The sequence below is a fragment of the Poromitra crassiceps genome, assembly GCF_964638095.1.
Source record: "Poromitra crassiceps genome assembly, chromosome: 13".
NCBI lineage: Eukaryota > Metazoa > Chordata > Actinopteri > Beryciformes > Melamphaidae > Poromitra > Poromitra crassiceps.
The window spans coordinates 13,398,274-13,421,034 of record NC_139644.1 but is presented as its reverse complement, the minus strand read 5'-3'; the positions used below and the strand labels follow the sequence as shown (position 1 = coordinate 13,421,034).

The 22,761-nt window shown below is 43.7% G+C and overlaps 2 protein-coding genes across 2 annotated transcripts; both read left to right on the top strand.

Moving 5' to 3' along the window:
• Positions 1-282: 282 nt before the first annotated feature.
• LOC310787484 (hydroxyacylglutathione hydrolase-like protein) lies at positions 283-5,060 on the top strand (the record flags this gene model as incomplete). The annotated part of the gene is made up of 8 exons (XM_083648919.1): positions 283-405; positions 523-587; positions 692-809; positions 1,754-1,862; positions 2,170-2,273; positions 2,619-2,720; positions 2,810-2,889; positions 4,091-5,060. 8 exons carry the CDS (start codon positions 283-285, stop codon positions 4,239-4,241), a joined length of 852 nt encoding a protein of 283 aa, XP_083505045.1. The 3' UTR covers positions 4,242-5,060.
• A 2,871-nt stretch (positions 5,061-7,931) lies between these two features.
• Positions 7,932-21,641, top strand: e4f1 (E4F transcription factor 1). The gene is made up of 14 exons (XM_083648927.1): positions 7,932-8,070; positions 8,346-8,482; positions 8,571-8,652; positions 8,748-8,929; positions 9,102-9,222; positions 9,328-9,486; positions 9,733-9,920; positions 11,192-11,431; positions 14,654-14,780; positions 15,333-15,550; positions 15,701-15,899; positions 16,155-16,312; positions 17,590-17,652; positions 20,263-21,641. The coding sequence occupies exons 1-14, from the start codon at positions 7,977-7,979 to the stop codon at positions 20,644-20,646; spliced, it is 2,352 nt and encodes a 783-aa protein (XP_083505053.1). The 5' UTR covers positions 7,932-7,976; the 3' UTR covers positions 20,647-21,641.
• The last annotated feature ends 1,120 nt before the right edge of the window (positions 21,642-22,761 follow it).

Below are 22,761 nucleotides of genomic sequence, written 5' to 3'. Positions count from 1 at the left end.
GCTTTTATGTTGAGTTGTGTAGTTTGATTATGTCAGTTTGAGACTAATGTTACCAAGTCGTAGCCTACAAGTTTACAGCTTAAGTGCTGTGTAATGCCTGATTTGAACGCTACTGTAACGTTAATTTAGGGTAGCATGCTTTCATTACATAGCTAAGCTAATACATACACAGAAATTGCTAGCTGGGTTATTGCCAATTAGAAACGAAGCATTAAAGCATTGACGAAAGTGATCTCTAGCAATTAAAGATCTTGCTGGTTAGTGTCGCGCACAGTAGTGCGCATGCGTGTGAGGGGTGCCATGAGGGTAAAGGTGATCTCCATCCTGGAGGACAACTACATGTACCTGGTGATAGAAGAGCAAAGTAAGGAGGCCATCGCAGTGGATCCTGCTGTACCCCACCGGGTGAGAGAGGGACTTCAAATGGTTTTGGATGCTATAGGATTCATTTGATGTGTATGTGTGTCATGTTAAAATACCCTAAACCTAAATAGCTGATGGAATGTCTGTTTTCTTGGACAGTTGCTAGAAATAGTGAAGAGAGAGGGCTTGTCCCTTAAGGCTGTTCTTACCACACACCATCACTGGTAAGATAGGTCAGATGAAAAAGCTACTATTAACATTGTCAAAATATCAAGGCAAATAAATGGGTCCATGCCAGTGTACCAAACCCGTTTCCACTCATCATCAGGGACCATGCTCGAGGGAACGAGGCTCTGCTGAAGGAGGTTCCAGGCCTGCGGGTCTACGGCGGAGATGATCGCATCGGGGGGCTGACTGATAAAGTCACTAATGCTCAGGAACTCAAGGTGCCCATATTACTGAGCTGATGTGATAGCAGCATGCTCTCTTTACCTGGATAGTGCCCTGCAGGCCTGGATAATTTGTTTGCTTTTAGATGTCTACAGAAAGTGCATGAAACCCATGACCAAAATACATTCTGTCATGGATGGTATTGTAGTGAAAATAAATGATCCCTCTTTTTGCTAGGGACCCCCTGGAAACCCCTGAAGGACCCCTGGACCTTTAAGAACCACTGCCCTAGGGTGACCTCACCTAAAGTGCCCCCCCTCCCTCTTACTTTAAAATGAAATTGACTATCCAATAAACATACATTTGCATTAACATAAACAAGACAGGCTCAACAACATGCATAGCCTACTACTGACAAATGTAAGACAATGTACTAACCAACAAATTACTTTACACCATAGATTGACTCGAGCCTCATAATAAATGCCATTTTAGGTTTTACACACAGAGCTATACTGTATGACAATCTTTAATGCAACTCACGTCAAAGACATAGTCAAAATCTTTTCCACCATAAAATTCAACGGCCTGAATGAAGACTAACCATTACAGAGTGTGACTAAAAATAACAATAAAACAAAACCCGGGGTGGGGGGGGGATCATTCCATCTATTGCAACTTCAGCACCACAGACAACACACACCACCAATGACGATTCTTTCTCTCTATATATATATTTTTTTTTTAGTATCAAAAGTTAATTTTGGCCGTGTATGCCAAGCAGAGTAATATATAAAGTAAATATGACAAAACTTTTAAAGGTATAATTGTTAAATTGTATAATTGCTGGTGTCCCTGGGCACTCGCCCGATGCCATATGGATTATCTGGCCCAGCAGGTGCCCTGGTTATGATGTTCACATGAGTATCCCAGATACTGTATGCTCTGTTTCTGTGCTCGGCCATATTGTCTTTTGATATTGTGTTTCCTCCATTTGCAGTTGAACTCCATCAATGTGAGGTGCCTGTTCACTCCCTGCCATACCTCTGGTCACATGTGCTACTTTGTTTGGGAGGATGAGTGCACTGACGCCCCTGCCGTGTTCACAGGTCTTTGTCTCGCAACATAAAGAGCTGCTGAACCAGTTAAAGTGAAAATTCTTTAATTGACTTAATATTTACCACACAAGTTGTTTTTGGACAGTACAATGTATGAATAGGCTAAATGCGCGGTCACTTCACAAATCGTTTATCCGAAGGCAAATATGGTCAATAATTCCATTTTGAGTGGCTAGAGGTATGAATCCACATTAGATAGCACAAACACTTCATCATACATTATTTGTTGTGTGGGACGACAGGGACCAACCACCACAACCGTCTCTGACATCCCATCATGCTTTGCTGTGGTTGTTAGGGGACACGCTGTTTGTCGGCGGGTGTGGGCAGTTCTTTGAGGGCACGGCTGAGCAGATGTACCACAACCTGACCCAGGTGCTGGCCTCCCTACCTCAAGACACGGTCAGTGGAAACAAACAGGCACATTTGGTGGGGGTAATGAGCAGCCTTCACAGGGTTAACAGCAGCTAACATGCCCTCAGGTGAGAGCCGGTTTGAGTGAGTGAGTGGGTGGGTGAGTTGGGTGAGTGAGTGAGTGGGTGGGTGAGTGCTTAGTAAACACAGATACAATGAGGGGTTTGAGTGCAGCAGGCTGCCTTTTCTTCCTTCAGAGTAGAAGTAGAAAACAACTAGCACTAAGGCCCAGAGTGACCATACACTCCACTACTCTGGGTATGAGGTCTGCTGGTCACGTGACCACCATGACCAATCAAATCAGGGCCCTCATTTTAAACCATTCATTTGTAGAAGGTGTTCTGTGGACACGAGTACACCATTAAGAACCTGAAGTTTGCCATGCTGGTGGAGCCAGAGAATGAGAAGGTGAAGGCGATGCTGAGCTGGGCCAGGGTGAGCTGTATACCAAAATCTGCATTCCAACTACACATGAGGAGAAAGGTTGCACGTTCACCTGACGGTCTTCCTCCTTGTGTCTGCAGGCCAGAGATGACGATGACAAACCCACAGTGCCATCCACCTTAATGGAGGAGTTTGAATACAACCCTTTCCTGCGTCTCTCGTAAGTCTGGATATACAGTACACACAGTGATATATTCAGTGTGTTCTTAGATCAGGGATGGGCAACTTTGTTGATAGAGATAAAAATTCCTCGCTACCAGAGGGCCAGATTGTGACCGTGCACTTCCACCAGTAGCCTACTGTAACACCATCACTCCCGATTATAGCTACTAATTTGATGAAAAGGACTGGTAATCAAAGTTTATTATACCAACATTTATAGTTTTCATATTCAAATTCATATTTGAATAATCTAAGACAGATTATTCGTAATAGGAAGGTTAAAGGTTTTGCTCCACCCCCTCTGCCGATTTGAGGAGAGCCGTAGACTAGGAACACAACAGGCCGACCAGAGGAGGCACTACTGCAGCGACCAGGACTTATACAGTGGCTCAGTGGCTCAGTGGCTCAGTGGTTAGTCTCTTAGAACAGACAAGTTGGCTTCCGCAATTTTCAAATACTTCCGGCATACCGTCTGTACTTCGTGGGGGGGAATCATGCACCAACCGGAATGGGAAGCAGAAAGGCGGGTCTTCCGCTCATTAGTCCAATCAGAATTTTTTTAAGGCGGGTCTTCCGCTCATTAGTCCAATCAGAATTTTTTTTCGTGGACACACGTGTCGTGATTGGTCAGATTTTGTCGAACTTCCTTCCAGTCTGAAGGTTTTTTTCCCAACTTCCTTGTGCATGTTCTGGGGGTGTAACGTACAGACTGTATAGCTGCATTCGCCGGATGTAGATGAGACAGTCTGTTTTAAGAGACTAATTAGTGGTTAGCACTGTTGCCTCACAGCAAGAGGGTCCCGGGTTCGAACCCCGGTCCGTCCCAGGTCCTTTCTGTGTGGAGTTTGCATGTTCTCCCCGTGTTTCTGTGGGTTTTCTCCGGGTGCTCCGGTTTCCTCCCACCATTAAAGACATGTATGTTAGGGTTAATACTCCTTGAGGATGAAGAAAGTGTTGCACACTCACTGCTCCATATGCAAAAAGTTTTTAATGAAATTACGTTTCGGCCTATGGCCTTCTTCAGATAATCTGAAGAAGGCCATAGGCCGAAACGTCATACGCGAACCGCGTATGACGCGGTTCGCGGTCTTAAAGGGATACACACACAAATGCTGCATCAGGTATCAATGGGCTAAAATGTCCTCTCTGTCTCTCTCTTTCTTCATGACCTTGTGTCACCACCTGGCTTGCCTTTGTAGGGAGGCAGGAGTACAGAAGTTCACAGGGAAGACGGAGCCTATCGAGGTGCTGAGGGTGCTACGGAAGGAGAAGGACAAGCTTAAGAAGCCCAAGGAGAGACTTCCTCCCCATGCCATGCTGGCTCTGGAATGGGGGCTGCTGAGACCCTGAGACCCAGGTTTGGAGCTAAGAATATGGGACACACATACCTCTGTTGCCTGTGAGATCTGCAGTTTGGATGATGGAAAATTATCTGGGTATGGAGTGCAGGGAGATACAATGCAAGACTGCAGAGCACAGGTTTTGGCCGCCTTGAGGGCCGCAATTGAGGATCCCTGCTGTAGACTGTAGACCAGCTATGTGGAAGATACTGTTATGTATTATATCCCCATGTAACCATGTTGTAGATGCGATCCCATTCATTTGCAATGTGATGTACGGTAACACAATGCAATGTTTGCAATATTCAGAAAAAAAAATTATGAACTGGTCTGCAGTTACCTACTATTTGTATTTATTACAGTTAACTGGCATTAAGAGAAAAATCTTCTTCTTTATGACTTATCTGATTTGTATTAGAATATTCCTTTCCTTGATATGCACTTTTGCACTCATAGTGGATAATTATTGACTGTCTGGTATCCTTGTTCTAATGCATTTTAACTAATTTGCAAGTCAAGTCATTTTAATTTTACATTTGATTTGTTTGTTTTTCATGTATTTTCCGATTGCTTTTTGTCACAATGGCAAAAAGCCATTGCTAAATTGATGTACTGTCAAAAACAATTTATGACACTGATCTGCTTTTAAACTGCACATTGCACACACAGGGTCGTTCCACATCACATTAATGTAAATTGCCTTTTTCATCCTCCGTTTGCTAGAGCTTATAATTATAATCATGGAACTGAATTGAAGATTAATCAATTAAACATATCATTCCAAGTCTGTATGCTAGCTATCTGATATACTAGTGTATTCTGCACAATTTATGCTTACAGAAAAAATGCAACAGGTCTGTCTTTATTATTCAAAATAAATATTGAATAGACTTAAGAAGGTGTGGGATATGTGTACTGATATACAGACACACTCACATCCACACACCTGTGCTCTCACGTACACAACGCAACACCTTAGGACACAGTCAGACAGTGCTTTCCCTGATTGGAAAGCATGAGGAGCTAATCTGGACCAGTCTTCCCCCTCGGAATGAGCAATTAGCTCACCAATCCCATGTAGGATTAGTCATTAAGATTTGGATTGTGTGTGTGTGTGTGTGTGTGTGTGTGTGTGTGTGTGTGTGTGTGTGTGTGTGTGTGTGTGTGTGTGTGTGTGTGCGTGCGTGCGCGCACGCCCGCACACGCGGTATATATTGTACACACTAATCAGTATCACTCAGATGTAAGTGCGTTACAAAATACAATATTGTGATGTATGGAGTGCAGAGTGGAACATTTGCTTTGTGATATACCGTAGCTATAATCAGACATAGCCTAAATAACTGCAGCTGGGTAACAACAAGGAAACTGTCCTATTTTGATGACCTTCATCTACAGTGCTTTGATTGAATAGATTTGATCTTTTTCTTTGGTTTGGAAAGCTAACAGAACAGAAACTCTCTGATTGTCTTTACCAACCCAGAGTGTTTCTGTCTAGTAGGCTGATTGGTGAGTCACAGCTTAAGCCATGCAGCGTCGCTGTACACCAGGCAGCCACAGTGGATAACTGGCTCAATTTTAAATGACGACTCCCACCCTCTGCACACACAGTGAATTTCGGCTTCTCCCTTCTAGGACCAAGGTTTATAATCCCAAAGCGCAGGGTCTTCTGGCAGAGTGATCTATGACATCACAGTAGGAATGATGACATCATCCTAACACAACAAAGCAGTATAAAAATAGTTCCAGCAGCCATCACTCAGAAGAACAAGTCGTAGCAAATTGCACATATAGAAGCAACATTTGTTTATTTATTTGTTATTTTTTAGTTTTAGTGATTTAGTGATGATTGGATTTGGAACTTTGAGTACTTATATTATGTTTGTCTACTGTCTGGGTAGTTTCTAAAATGTGTGTCAAGATGGATGAGTCTAGTGTAGCCTAGTGGTAGATTCCTTGCCTACTCAAGACGAGGGTCGCAGGTTCGCGCCACCATGTTACCTCTGGGTTGGTCCGGCGTCCATACAGGCACAATTGGCTGTGTCTGCGGCGTGGGAAGCCGGATTGAGGGTAGGTGTGCTGGTCATTGCACTAGCGCCTCCTCTGGTTGGTCGGGCGGAAGGGAAATGGTGGGAATATTGTGATCCTCCCACGTGCTATGTTTTTCTCTGTTTATAATAACAAAGCTATGAAGTGACAGCAACTACATCTGACTGACATACAGTTATCCTCTCAAACTCCACTAAGGAAGTTGGAAAGCCCTCGTGGCTGAGTGGTTAAAGCCGCTTGCTTTGCAATCAGAAGTTCAGTGGTTCGAATCCACCACTGGGTTTTAGCAATCTCTGTCCCAGCCCGGAGCTTCTTTACAGGTCCGGTACCATGTAGCTACATATGAACTACAGTTAAATAGACTCACTCCACTTTACAGATCCGGTACCATGTAACTACATATGAACTACAGTTGAATATACTAACTCCACTTTACAGGTCCGGTACCATGTAACTACATATGAACTACAGTTGAATAGACTCACTCCACTTTACAGGTCCGGTACCATGTAACTACATATGAACTACAGTTGAATAGACTCACTCCACTTTACAGGTCCGGTACCATGTAACTACATATGAACTACAGTTGAATAGACTCACTCCACTTTACAGGTCCCGTTCCATGTAATTCCATAATGAACTACAGTTGAACAGACTCACTCTATTTTACAGGTCTGTTACAATGTAACTACATATGAACTACAGTTGAACAGACTCACTCCATTTTACAGGTCTGTTACAATGTAACTACATATGAACTACAGTTGAATAGACTCACTCCACTTTACAGGTCCGTTACCATGTAACTACATATGAACTACAGTTGAATAGACTCACTCCATTTTACAGGTCTGTTACAATGTAACTACATATGAACTTCATTTATAACTATTGGTAATTACAGTGTAATTACATTTGGTGTTCATGTGTAATTACAAATAGTTCATGTAACTAGGGTACCTGTAAAATAAAGGGTTACCATTGAAGCAAGACAACGTTTTAATGTACCTTGAATTTGACAAATTACGACGGGTCGTGCTCACGCAGATCTAAGCCCTGGCCATCCTAGGCTCAACGCGAGACTCATCAGTCATTCGGATGAGTCTCGCGTTGAGGCTATGGCCATCTGTATTTTTACAATAGCCGAAATATTCCCATACAGCCGACGTTTTTAGATGGGGGAAAGTTCAGGGGGGTCCTTGCGTTCTCCTGCTTTATCACACACACGGTTGTAAACACACAGGGACAGGTTGAGGTGCAAATCCCTTTGTTTTGAGAGTGAACAGCGCATGTGCACAGATCCTCTGGCTGCAGCACTGGGGCGGTGGCGCCCTCTAGTGGCCGGCCGCCATTTACTCGCCTAAAGCCGTGCATAATATTGGCGACATGCGGGAACATAAACTACAAATAATACAATAAATAAATAATAAATAGGCTAATAAATAATAAAATAATAAATAAATAATAATAAATAAATAAATAAATAAATAAATAAATAAATAAATACAAACAAAAACTACCATAATGGGTTATGGCTGGTAACGAGAGAGAACACGCTCTGCTCTCTCTTATTTCTGTGTCTTGCTCAAACACACTCACCTCACTCACGCCCTTTTGTTGTTATGACTACGAGGTCGTAAATCCGCCATGTTGTAGTAGCAGCGTTGCGACAGAGACGGAGAGCTGAAACGACATGAATGTAGAAAATAATACGGCAGAAACAGAGAGTGGGCAAACGGAGCAGAGCGACGACACCATCACCATTCAAACTACTCTAGGAGATGAAGGTTAGTTTTCTTACGAAAGCCGCATTGGATTTTATAACATAATATACGTTTTTGTGTTTGGGCCTACCTCCATCATAGTGTTGCTAGCTAGCACCTAACTAGCAGCAACATTAACAGCTTGCACTGTCTGTGCTAGCGCTACTTTAGCACAATCAGTTAACACTACAGTAACAGTTAACGTTATCAAATTATAGGAGCTTGTAGCTAAATAATGAGAAGGGGGGAAAAACAAGGAAGTTATTTTGAAATGAGAGGTGTTTTCCCTTTACTTGTAGATGAAGATGTACACAAGTGCGGACGCTGCCAGTCAGAGTTTTCCACGCTGGAAGCTTTTATTCAACACAAGTTGCACCAGAGCTGCAAACGTCCTGCTGAGGCACAGAGTGCGGACACACAGGATGACAACCAGGAGGTAAAACTGCACAATGAAGCATTCTCCATAACATATGATCTGGGTATACCTTCAGCAACTAATATAGACAACAATCTCCTTTTGCCAGGTTTCTGCAGCCAATGAAAACTCTGTCTCAGTGGTGAAGATGTTTGAGCATTTGGATGGACAAGTGAAGACCAACACTAAGGGTGAGTGTGCATTGTTGCAACCTGAAGTAGGCTATAACAGATGTTACACATTCAAGGTGATTGAATTGTCATTTCATCTTTTGTTTTCCACACAGATAAGACGAGGGGTCTGTTGGGTCGAGGTCGCAGGACGAAAATCTCTTCGCCAAAGGCCACTGACCAATCGGACGGGACTGAAGAACACATATCTAACAGTGCAGACGATTTCGAGACTGTCTGCAAAGTCAACCAAGAGGGGCGCTACATTTGCCAGCTTTGTCAAAAGACATTCAAAACTGTGAGTCATACATACATTTGTGTATGATTGTTCCGTTATTAGGAATTTGTTAAAAATAACATGCTGATTCATGATAATGTGACAAACTTTTTGAGTGCTACCAACATGTTTTTCATCAAGCAGTGCTATTTTTACACTTGAATGTATTCTCCTTTGTCTTTTCACTCACCAGACCAACATTTTGAGAACTCATATGAACACTCACAGCGAGCAGAAGAACTTCTCCTGTGAGCTATGTGCAACTACCTTCCGTACTAAAGGCTCCCTGATTCGCCACACCCGCCGGCACACAGGTACACAGTGAACTTACTGGACTTTTAGAATGCATCTTGATTTGATGAGGGTGCGTTTGATTGTGTTTAAAGCTGACCTGACACTTGTCTGCTGCCCTCTTGCAGATGAGCGTCCGTATCGGTGTAACCTATGTGGCCTGTCCTTCAGAGAGTCAGGCGCCCTCACCAGACACCTCAAATCCCTCACGCCCTGCACAGAAAAGATCAAATTTAAGTTTGTTCCGGGGAAGGAGATCCTGGTCAACAAGGATGGAATACAGAAAGGTCAGGTTTATGTTTATTGTAAGAGAATGGCCAGTAGCTGTCATTTCCGTAGCATGTCTGTCTGCGCTGAAGCGGCTCGTTTGATAGTCTTGGATAAGCGCATCCATTCCAGTCCACTAAAGTAAATGAAGCTGTCAAACTCCATTACAGCGACTTGGTGACTTCTTCTCATGTGGCCAAATAAGAATGATTGAGAAGAGTGATGATTCACTGAGTCATTAACACAAGGCTGTATGATTTGTCCAGAACTTGATGATGCTCCTGCTTCACTGGCTGACCAGCAAGAGGTGCTAATTGTGGAGCAAGAGCCAGAGGAGCAGGAGGTGGTGGAGGCTCAGGCTGCTGTCGTCAGCGTGGTGCAGGCTGGTTCCCAGGAGCTCATCCACCAGGTCCACTTCACTATGGAGGTGGACGGAGCAACACAGGAGCAACAGGTGACATTTACCTCAAAGCCCTTTATGGGTCATTGTTATCCCTTGAAATGCAAGGATGTATCTTAACTTGAAGTGTTTTTGGTCAATAATAATGATTAAGAAAATGTCGTCATGAAATGAGTGTTGTGTCATTTTTCCGTTAGCTCTTTTCTAAGTGTGCAACGGATCACAAAAACTCACAATTCTGATCGTCTCATGGTTTTGAGTCATGGATCGGATATTTTTTTGGATCAGCAAAAGAAAAAAGGTTAGGGTTAAATTAATTTAAAATGTGCTACTTTGGCTGCAATGCAGCTGCGTATCTGTCAGCAGTCACCACCACTCTGTAGTCTCGCTCAATTATGTCCCGCCCACACCACTATCTAATTGATTACACATCACAAGTAATAGCCTATCAACACTGAAGGCTATGCCGCATGTTCAGACTAGGAGGCAAAATCTCATTTGTGAACTTTAGTGACCTATTAATGACTTTATCCAGCTTGGATTTATGAGTCTGGACGCTCCAAGTCTGATTTGTGTCACTTGTCCCAAACACCACATATGGAGGTAGTTTCCAATCTGCTTTCGACTGATGTGACTTCAGTGCGGACGCGCAGATCCACCAAATCTGATTTGAACGTCACTCGCAACTCGTCATCAAATGCTTCTGCGCAGGAAAACCACGTCACCAACGTACGTATTTACTGACGCCCACGTCGTTACCATAGCAACCCATGCAGATAGGCTGTTTAGGTCTGGACACACAGATCCGACTTGAGAATCAGATTTGTGGCAGTGCGGACACACTCCCAAATCAGATTTGGGAAACCAATCAAGATAATGATGATTAATGACCTTATCAGCAAATCAGATTTGCCTGTAATGTGAACATGGCCAAAGAGACTGGAGCGGAACTGCTCAGAGCAGAGCTGGGTGTGTCTGTGTCCAAGGGAAGGCAGCATATCGCCGAAGTTGCAATAAACATCACAATCGTGTGATCTATTTCAATGATGATAAGCATGCCCAGTTTCCCAGTTCCACCACTCAAAATGCCCAAAGTCATAGCCTACTGTATGCCCTACGGCATTTCACATGGAGGCGAACGTGATGGCTTTTAAATCAGTCCCCCCCCCCCCCCCCTTTCTTCCCTAAAGTAATCATTGTGCTTCAGAGTAAAGCACAGCACACATTTGTCTTGTCTGTATCTTTTCACTGCAACTCTGCATCAAGGTGTAGGGAATTATTACCCAATTTTCTGGACCTGTTTCTCTCTCTCTCTCTGTGGCCAGATGGTGGTAGAGCAGTCTCAGGCTGAAGAGCTAGCAGCAGCTGCAGCTGTCAACGACAACCTCATCTGCCAGGCCATCATCAACTCTGGCATCACCCTGCAGACAGAGGAAGCGGTGGTGGAGGAGACGCATCACGTAACTGACGAGATACGTAAAGTGATCATCGACTGTCCTGGTGCTGGAGGCTCGGTGACTGAGATCCAAGTCAAAGAGGAGTGTGTAGAGGTGACGACAGAAGAGGTGAGAGAGGGAGGAATGGGAGTGACCAGTAGGGGTGTGGCACCTCACGATTCGATTCGATTACGATTAAGGGTGCTACGATTCGATTATTAAACGATTATTACGATTAATCACGATTTTCGATGCATCTTTTTCACCAAACAGGATTTTTTTTAAGCAAGGTATATTTGTCAGTATCCATTAATTAAAGTAAACAAACAAATGTACCTCCATTATCTTCAGTTGCGACTGAAGTCCACGCATCACATGTTACAGCCACCCTGCATGCTTTCTTCAGTGATTCCAGTTTCCAGTACTTCGGTTTTGGTCTCGTTTTACAGTTAAGGAACTGCTTTCCGGGCGAAATACCGTATTTTTTGCAAATAAAGCAAAAAAAAAAATTGCAAAAAAAATTGCAAAAAAAAAATTGCTATTTTTTGCAAATCGATAATCGAACATTGTGAATCGATTTTAATCGTCACGTGACTCATCGCGATGCATCTAAAAAACGATTAATCGGCACACCCCTAGTGACCAGTATCATGCATTGTGGAAAGTATTAACTGAATTAACATTAATTAATTTAATTAATGAATTAATTGACATGAGCTACATTAAGTCGGTTAGAGCAGGGGTGGCAAGAACTACGGCCCGCGGGCCAACTGCGGTCCGTCGCCCGTTGTGAAGTGGCCTGCCATGAATTTTACAAATGCAATGGAATGTGGCCTGTTAGAACATAGTCACATCCCGTTGTTACAACTGTCAAGGTGCATAAAACAAGCACACCTCTACAGTGATGTCATATCACACACACATCTATTCCCTCTCCTATTTACTCCCTCTTATTACTCAGACAAAATTCAGAAGTGTTAAGACCAAAACATTGAGGTTGCAGAACAGCACATACCCTGAAGCTGTCCGCCGCCTTAACACCTTCAATTAACAAACTGTGCAATTAAGACAATGCACTTGTAGCACTTTCCAGGGAGCCTACATCGCACTTTAAACACTATCTAGTGTCTCTCTCTCTCTCTCTCTCTCTCTCTCTCTCTCTCTCTCTCTCTCTCTCTCTCTCTCTCTCTCTCTCTCTCTCTCTCTCTCTCTCTCTCTCAAATTCTCTCAAATTCGTCTTGACAATCTATGGAAAAAGCAAAGATGTGGCCACAAGGAACTGGAAGCTCAGCAGGAGCTTCTTGGATACTTATAGACAGGTTTTAATTTACGAAGTAAAGTACATGTCTACTACAATAGGTAAACAATGTACATCTTCAAATAACAGGGGCCACAAAACACAACGCGTTTCAGCCTCTCTGGTCTTCGTCAGGCAGAGAGGTTGAAACGCGTTGCGTTTTGTGCCCCTGTTATTTGAAGATGTACATTGTTTCCCTATTGTAGTAGACATGTACTTTACTTCGTAAATTAAAACGTTTTCTTGACAATCTATGAAATAATTTATATGCATTATTATGTATACTCGGAGACATCTTATCTGTCACCGCAGAAAGTACACAATGAATGCAACGCTTAATGTTGTTTGGCCCACAACCAAAAAGGTTTGGCCACCCCTGGGTTAGAGGTTAAAAAGTTTGGCCACCCCTGGTAGAGGTTCTAGATGTCGGTTTCGATACATTTTCGGTTAATTGCCCAGCTCTATGCTCCATGGCTTGTGCTCCTGAGCAGTGAAGGACTGTACACACTCTGCTCCCTCCAAGGTTGCTTAGCAAGCTTCCACATACAGGAGAACAGGGAAGAATGGAGCAAAACAGTCTGATATTGAGTACAGGAGAAGAACAGATACCTAGCGGGTACCAGAGCATGTGAGCGGAGCGGGGGATTTTGGCTTGAGCGGTGAGCGGGACCAGAGGGGTGCCGGGGTGAAAGTTGGAGCGGCACCAATCACCCGCTCAGTCCCGCTCCAGTTTCGCTCACATGTTGGAACCAGAATGCATCGGTGCGTGGCCATGTGCACGCCCACTACTTTCTTGGCAGCTGCTGCGAGACAAGAAGGAAGAGACTCATGGACCCTGACTGAAGACAGACAGAACGTTTGTTTATTCATGTAATAAAAACATGGCTATTATTGAACATGTAATAAGCGGTATGCTTATTCCTTTTCTGCCTCGCGCTCCTGCATCTCCGCAGCGGGGCTGCTAGCTGCATGCGTAATTATGCAGCGTACTGAGAGCCGCGCTGAGTGATGCCGCTCTGTTTGAAGTTGAATTTTGTTGCACCAGCACACTTTTTTTATCACTTTTTTTTATTTAGTCCAATAATTCATGAGAGAATTGTGAGTATCTATTTCTTTCTGCCAGCATTCGTCATTTTCCCCTTGGTGCACATAAAGAGTAAAGACACATATACGCTATTAGGCCGTGTGTCCATCTAGTGTCTTTTTCTGACCGTTAAATGCTGGAAGTACGCTGGGGAGCGCTGATCTCAGCGCACGATATGCAAGGAACCAGTCTGAAAGTAACGTGAGCTCAGTGCAGTAGCTAGCTTGATAGCTGACAGCTAACATTAGCTAACAACACACATACAGTGATTTAGCTCAACACTCACCAGAAATATGAAGTGTCTCGCCAATCTGCTCCCACAATTGAGCCTTTCTGTCTCGGTTGTGATAGTTTCTCCACATGAAACTTTCTCTTGACGTCCGTGTGCGCCCGCATACGCTCGCTCCTCATTGGAAACAACTGAAAAAAGACGTTGGAGCTGATGAAAAGACACTAGTTCGACAGTTTGATATCCACAGCCATTACAAACTGTTTTGCTCCATACTTCCCTCGACACACGGCCTTAGGCTATTGCTTTAAGGGCTGCGGCCGCGTGCGACAACGAACACGCAGCCGACTCTGCTGAGCTCATGTTATTTGTAGTGAGCAATGGCCATTGCCCAGGCGTTTAAACGCAAATTAAAACGCCCTGGCCTTTTTATCTTTTTTATTTTTTTGAGTGGAGCCGGGAGCGGTCTGGAGCGGAGCGGCCGTGAGCGATGGAGCGGGTGGAAAGGGCCGCTCCATGAGCGAGGAGCGGTAATTATCACCGTTCCACTCCGCTCACATGCTCTGGCGGTTACTGATGAGGCAAACATATTGATTAATTTGATTGGTTCTGGAAACATCAGAACTGGATCCTCAGTGGAACTGGGTCTCTGGTCTCTCCGATCCAGTGTTGCAGATTATTTGCACAGCACACATTAGGATTCATTTCCCACTAGCCTATTCCTCTCCTCTTCTGCTTCAGGAAATGGGTGATGAAGAAGATGATCTTCAAGATGATCAGATATCCTCAAAGCTACACAAGTGTCCACACTGTAACCGCTCCTTCAAGGGATTGAACTACTTGCGTTTTCACGTCAAAGGCCATTTGGGTAAGCCTATATATCCATTAATAATTGCTTGTAACCTCACTGTACTCTCTCAACTCTCTGATATTCCTTTTGATTTGTCAAACTACATGTATTTACTGTACATCCTGGTGGCTCACCTGGTACCACGCAGCTGACCCGGGTTCGAATCCGACCCGTGGTCCTTTGCCGCATGTCATCCCCGCTCTCTTCCCACCTTTCCTGTCTGCCTACTGTTCTATATAAGTAAAGGCAAAACAATAATATAAAAAAAACGCACAAAAAAACATACATATTGGTGTAATGCATTTGGAGGTGGAATCAAAATAATACACATGAAGGGATTAACCACTCTCAAAATTAAACCTGGTTGTCTGTCTGAATGAACGAATGAATTTATTTGATCAATCTAAAAATACAGTATACCGCAAGCATACAGTACAAAATAATTCATCGGGATGAAAATAAAAAAATCAAAAGTCATCAAACTTATTTCCATTGTGGTCCAGAGAACTCTACGGCTGTTTCCCGGGGCTGTAGACAAACATTGGATTCTCTCCTATCCTCTTTGTGCAGGTTACAAGCCCTTCAAGTGCACTCTGTGCCAGAAGGAGTTCCTGACTGGCTACCTGCTGAAGAAACACATGGACATTCACGTCAGCGAGAGGAGGTACAAGTGTGGCGAGTGTGGCAAGTTGTACAAGACCATTGGGCATGTACGTGAGCACATGAGGGCCCACTCCGATGAAAGGCCCTACCAGTGTTCCAGATGCACCAAGGGGTATAAGACCAAGGTGATTGGGTGGTGTACCATACAGATGCTGAATGTATCCATCTGTCCGAATGTTCTAATTTTGTTTAAATCGAACTGTCTGCTTAGTTCATTGCTTTTGACCTCCATGCGGCCATGTGAATACCAACCATAATCTCTTCCATGTGCTCAGAACGCCCTGCATGTGCATCAGCGAACCCACGATGAGGAGAAACCCTATGTGTGTGAGTTCTGCCTGAGAAGCTTCAGGGAGAAAGGCTCTCTGGTGCGCCACATCCGCCACCACACTGGAGAGAAGCCATACAAGTGTCCAAAGTGTGGACGAGGCTTTGCCGAGCACGGGACCCTCAATCGGCATATGCGTGCCAAAGGTCAGCGGGTTGGACAGTTTGAAACGGATTAATTAAAGTGTAATTAAAGAGGTTTTAAATCTCAATGTGACTCCCTGGGTAAATAAAGGTTAAATTACAGATCAAAATAGATCAATTATATATTTCTATAAAATATGTCAGGGACAATGCAGATGATAAAAACCTGGGAGGAAGAGCTCAAAGAGAAAAGCTATCAGTGCCAGCAGTGGTTAACCAAGCTTTAATAACGTACCGTTGTTGTGCTCATTGCTACAGGAGGCTGCCAGAAGGACGTGTCCAGTGAGCTGCAGGAACCAGAGGATCAGGCATCGGCGGACAGCCTGGCCACAGCAGCCATCATCTCAGAAGACCCCCATGCTGTCCTGGTGGAGTTCTCCTCAGTGGTGGCAGACACGCAGGAGTACATCATCGGGGTGAGCAGGGGAAAGGGAAGGGGTGTGGTACGCCCTGCAGCATAAAGTAAGATCTGTACTGTTCAGAGTACAAAATTCCCATCATATATTGGCAGGAGTTTGTGAGGGTGGTTGATTAGCACAAAGACACCAGCAAGACTGAGTGGTCACTTCACCAAATATTTCGCACTTTCTGTAGTAGTACTTAGTACTGCTGCTGTAATTCCAACATATGGTAAATGGTAAATGGACTGCATTTATATAGCGTGTAGAGACTAAGTCCTATACTTTAGCCGCTACTGGCTGCTAATAGGCCTCATTGTTTAGACGTGTACTGTACTCAGTAAAAAGTGATGTCCAGTCGTTTCCATACGTTATAATGATGCATTTATCTTCTCACCAACAGTGATCCAAATCACTTCAGTGTCCATCACTTCCAATAAGTTATAATGCAAAGATGAAACAAAATACAGCCATTCTATATGATGTTGGTCTGAGCAGAGTCGACGGCCGGGTTTCCCAAAAGCTTCTTAGTGCTAAGAAGCTTCTTAGACCCTTCTTAAGGCTCCACGGGAGGGGTCTAAGAAGCTTCTTGGTGCTAAGAAGCTTTTGGGAAACCCGGCCAAAAACGGTTTGCCTCCTCCGATTAGCAACACCTGTGCCCTGATTGGCATCAACTTAAATTACCTATGGCCAAATTAGCCCTTTAGCATAACACCCCCTAGAGGCATGACATAATATTACCCATAACACAAATCAAGTAGATGGCTCTTACATAGCGCTTTTATCCAAAGCACTTTACAATGTGCCTACATTCACCCATTCACACACCGAAGGCGGCCAGCTGCCACGCAGGGTGCTGGCACAGCCATCGGGAGCAATTTGGGGTTCAGTGTCGTGCCCAAGGACACTTCGACATGCGGACTAGAGGAGCCGGGGATCAAACCACCGACCTTCTGATTATTGGACGACCCGCTCTACCTCCTGAGCCACAGCCGCCCCAACATAGCAAAACTACATTACAACAGAAGTGAAGTAACCAGCAGGCTGAATTGCCTGAACTTCACCAAGACGGGAATAGAGACCTCAACAACATTTTAGCCTACTGTACGCTGTACCACCTTGGTATGTGACAAATGCATACCTGCACACTTGAGAGAAGCAGCAGCAGAAGAGGATTCTGTTCTGACTAGTTAGTTAAACATAAAAAAAAAGGTCCAGGTTGAAAAATAACTAAATTCTCTTTTAAATACTTCCAGTTCCATTTTTGTGTTCACTTCTTCTCTCCTGTCCTCCAGACTCCAGCAGAGGAGGCAGTGCAGGGAGAAGAGGTTACACTCATCCAAGACAGCCAGAATCAGGTTAGTACGCGCGCGCGCACACACACACACACACACACACACACACACACACACACACACTCACACTCACACTCAAAAACACAAATTAGAGCATCAATGTGCTGTAGCTGCAGTTTGAGAACCTTACTCTTGTGTCCAAGGTGGTGTTCAGATGAGCATTAATTACAATACATAAATAAAAAGAACGATATCCCATGTATTTCAATGAGACCTGTGCATTGACGGATGGCATGGATTGACAGATTGCCGCGCGCAAACATATTGTAACTCACTGAGCGCAGGTAAACGTCAACCACTAATGGACTTCATCATCAGCCAATGAAATTTGTACAGACTGCTTCGAAAGGTTTTGAGACCCGCCCACAACAACGCAGCCTAGGTAGCGGCAGTGCCATCTTGTCCATGAATGTGATGACTCGTGTCAAATTGTGAATGTGAATGTCGCCTTACACTACTGTTGTGTGTCGGAATTCACTGCGTTCTAAAATATGAGGTGGGCATAAAAACATATGCAAAAGGAGTTGTCTGGGTCCAGACCTTCGAATCCGCCCACTCCACCAAGTTGAATGCTTCTGGTCTGGCATTGTGCGAGGGGGACTAACAATTAGCCAATCGGCACCATTAAACCGCTCAATGGGTGGAACTAACAGCATTGTCAAGCTGTTTTGCAAGGGCGCCAGACCCAACAACGATTGTTAAATCGATTAAAAGTACCAATTACTTTAAAATCTGAACAGCACTCTTGCTTTGAAGACATTTATTTCTCAGTGGAGATTAGGGCTGCGTTAAAAAAATCTATTCTCCGATTTTGAACCGATTTTTATTTTAATCCTTTGATATCGATTCATATGTCCAGAGATGGATTTTTTTTTATTTTCGCCCGTGAACGCACCACCAGCGCTCTGCCTCTCGTTCTTTGCGCATGCGCAAAGCGATCTCTCTCGGTGAAGTGAAACCTGCAACATGGTGGATGCCGGCAACACTAGGCAGATATGTCTGTAACAATTTCGGATTCAAAGACAAAAAACGAGCTTGACAAAAGCAAAGCGATTTGCAAGATCAGCCGACCGGGTCGGTGTGTGAAGTGTTGCAGGAATACAACAAATATCCGAAGCCACCTGTGACCTGATGAGACATCACCCAGCGAGCCAGATCCCCTGCTATCTGAAGACAATTCGTCCGGACTGAAACAAAATCAACTGAAGGATTCATTAGAATTACCGGCCAACTCTCCACGTGCCCTAAAAATAACCGAGGGTATAGCAACTTTCGTATGCAAGGAAATGCATGCAAGGCTCCTGAAGGTACCCGAACGTGAATTACGATATGGCGCGATGCAAACATCTGACTGTAGACATAATCCCAAACATGTATAAATCTGTGAAACAAAGCATCAGAATGAAACTGCAGTCAGCAGAGAGAGTCAGCGGCATCACCTGTGACACCTGGACATCCATGGCAATGGAATCGTACATGGCTGTTACCTCTCACTATATAAACAACAGACGAGTGGAGCCTCATCTCTTGTTTTGATATTGAGTAGTGACTGACTGCATTACTAAAGAAAGCACTGGTGGTGTCAGTCACTCTGCTTGTCACACTGATGCTGAGTGGAGAGTCTGCACAACTTGCAGGCAGCACATAGCACAGTATTGTGTTGTTCACGGCTGTAGTTTACTCTGTAACACTTGATTGTGGGCCAAATGGTCACGACAAAAATAAATTAAGTTATATTTGTATTTTGTAACTGCTTTGGGGTGAATTCTTAATGTAATATTTTTTTTACCTTAATGATGCACCAGGTTAGAGTTCCTAGTACAATTTTCAGCTTTTGTTCTGAGAATCTTTTTCATATCCAAGCAAAATTTGTATTTTAACTTTTAACTCAAGTTAAACTTTTAACTAAATTTTAAAGAGTAACTAAACACTCATTTTGAAGCTATTTCTGCCCACAGCATATTTTTGAAAGATGCAATACTGTCAACATTCTGGGAGGGGTCTTGGTCCTTGCCATTTTCAACAGTTCCAGCCATTAAGTACTGATATTTCATATTCATTTGCTGTCAAATATCAATATTAATACCAGTATTGATGTGTTACATAACTGGAAAGTCATGTAATTCAGGTTACAGCTCAAAAAACATGTTTTAGTATCACTAACCAAAACGATATTGAAATGAATCAAATCAGAATTGACTCGAATCGGGATTAATCGATTCGGAACCTTGTGAATCGGAATCGAATCGATTCATGAAAATCTTACCGATACCCAGCCCTAGTGGAGATGTTTTTTCTACTTCCATTCAATGGAAAGGAATTGCGGATACGTTGTTGGGGCTCTGTTGAGGTCAAATCCAATACGCTTGGATTTCCCCCATGGAAATCAGTTAGAGTGGAGGCAATGTCAGACTGAAGAAAGAAATGGAGTGTAACGATTTGACAGTTCAGTCTGATATCGGGCTACAAATGGATACCATCGGCATCGATTACTCATAGCGTCTGTTTGTATTTGAGTTCTCACATCCTACCTACAACTCATATTTGCACGTCACCCCATTGTGTCAAATAACTGCCTGTTAACTGTCATATATTAAACCTCTTGTCTCCCAGATGGGCAACCACATCATGAAAGTGGTGCAGCAGATTGTCAGCCAGTCACGTGGTCGGGGCGGCGGCACAGGCGGCCACCAGATCATTGTGCGCAATATGGCGGAGGACGAGGAGGGCGCGGCGTCCATCTCTGACTGCGGTGACACCATCACCATCGCCACGCCCGAGAGCCTGACGGAGCAGGTGGCCATGACGCTGGCCTCTGCCATCAGCGACGGCACCCTATTGGCCACGGGGGGCACCGTGGAGCTGGCGGACGGGACAGTGACTATGGTTACCACCACTGAGGAAGAAATGGAGGGGGGTCTACAGGTGGTGCACCAGCACGAGGAATATGTCATCACTTCCTCTGAAGAGTTGGAGGTTCAGACGGTCGTTGTATGAGGGAACTGAATGGGACGTTTTGGATGGGTTGGGATGGGATATGAATGTTGTACTGAGTTTGGCTCGACTGTCTGTGTATCAAGTCCCTATCTCATTAGTATACGTGACTGGGGGGCAGAGTCCTGCACGGGTCCATGTTTGCAAAGCCGGCACCGCCGAGACCTGTTAATATAAGACCCACGCACCGACCCCATTACCCGTGATGAATCACACAGGCTGCAAACACAGTCACTCACTTTGAACCTAACCAAACTGCCAGCGTTGCACAGGAGAGGTGACTAGCAGTCCTCTGGCTGAGACTCTTCACCTGTAATGCTAGCACTTAGCAGCTGCTAACATTAGCTCAGTTACCACCTGGTTACCTCTTCTAGCAGACGTATACAGTGTTGTGCAACAAGCAAATATTTCCAATACATGTCCGGTATAATCCATACTGCTTTTATGATCGCTGTTCCGCTGGCACTTTACAACAGGCCAACATATTAACGTTAACTTCTCCACCGGCTTTCACTTTCCCCATGTTGTCGTTATGGAAACCAGACAGCGTCTCCTCGTTCAAACACGTTGGCTCTGCGGCTGTGTTTTTGAATGTTTATGTTGTGTAGTCCGTAGCATCAAACAATACAGTACGCGTCGCATACTTGAAACAAACTTATGGAAACAAAGCGTAAAACTGTTTGACGGGGGGGGGGGGAGTAGCCTACTCCATCTCCTCTCACCTCTGCCTAACCAGACTGACTTCCGCCATCAACAGATACACCTCCGACATCATGCATCAGATTACTGGTGCTCAGACTGTGAATTCAGTCTGAGCGCAACACTAAATGCATACATGGCTCCTAAGTTATTCTCATGCACTGCCCGCCCGCATTTTTTTAACATATTTATTGATTTTACATGTATATACATATACAAAAATGCATACATTAGTTACATTAATTAGTTCATTTTTACCCGTGCCTACAGTATATAGATATAGATATACTGTATATAGATATGTGTGTGTGTGTGTGTATATATATATATATACAGTGTATATATATATGCATATATATATATAGATATATAGATAGATACAGTATATATGCATATATATATATAGATATATAGATAGATACAGTGTATATATATATATATATATATATATATATTATAGTATATATAGATAGATACATATATACAGTGTGTGTGTGTGTGTGTGTGTGTGTGTGTGTGTGTGTGTATATATACACGGTATATATATATACATACACATACACATATACACATACATACACACACACACACACACACACACACACATATACACACACACACACATATATACACACATATATTGTTAGACAAGCTTTTTGCACTTGAACCGGTGCAGGACTCTGACTGGATGTTGCGCTCAGCGCGGCACACAGTTGCTCAGTACAGGCGAGCACACAGTAGAAATGAGCGTGCGAGCCACGCAATATTTCTAGTAGAGTTTCTGTGGGGATTTGATTGATGTAAGGCCAAAGTATTTATAAGGTTTATAGTTACAGAAATAGAACAACCTAAAAAGAGAATATTTTTGTGTGAAATTTAAATAATGCGTGTGTTTGCGGCCTAGTTCTGGTATGCGTGTTTGCTTTATTGATATGAAGCACTGCATTCAGGTTCATTTAAGGTTTTTTCTGCATATAGTTTCAAATAATTGTACATAATGTACATTTGTTAGGCCTTCAGTTTGAAGAAGTGCACTGTGGTACATTTCTTCGAAGCAGTACAAAGTAAAAAAAAAAAAAAAAATTACGCTGTACATTTTACTTTGCAACCATTTGTATTTGCCTCCCTCATGTGTTGTAGCTTAATCTCGCTCTCTTTGTTACTGTCAGCGCCATCAAATGGAAATCCCTTCTTTTCTCTCTGCACCACAACTGTACTAACTAAAATGGCATGATTACATTACAGAATTACTTTTTGGAATGTGTGTTTCAAACGGTATGAAATGTGATGCTCTTTAATGACTGACCGATCCAAACTTCCGGGACAGGGTAATTCCCAGGGTTACAGGGTTGCTGTTCTGAGCTGCTCAATCACATCTCCCAAGTATGCCGACAGCAGTACACAGACCTGATGTGATTC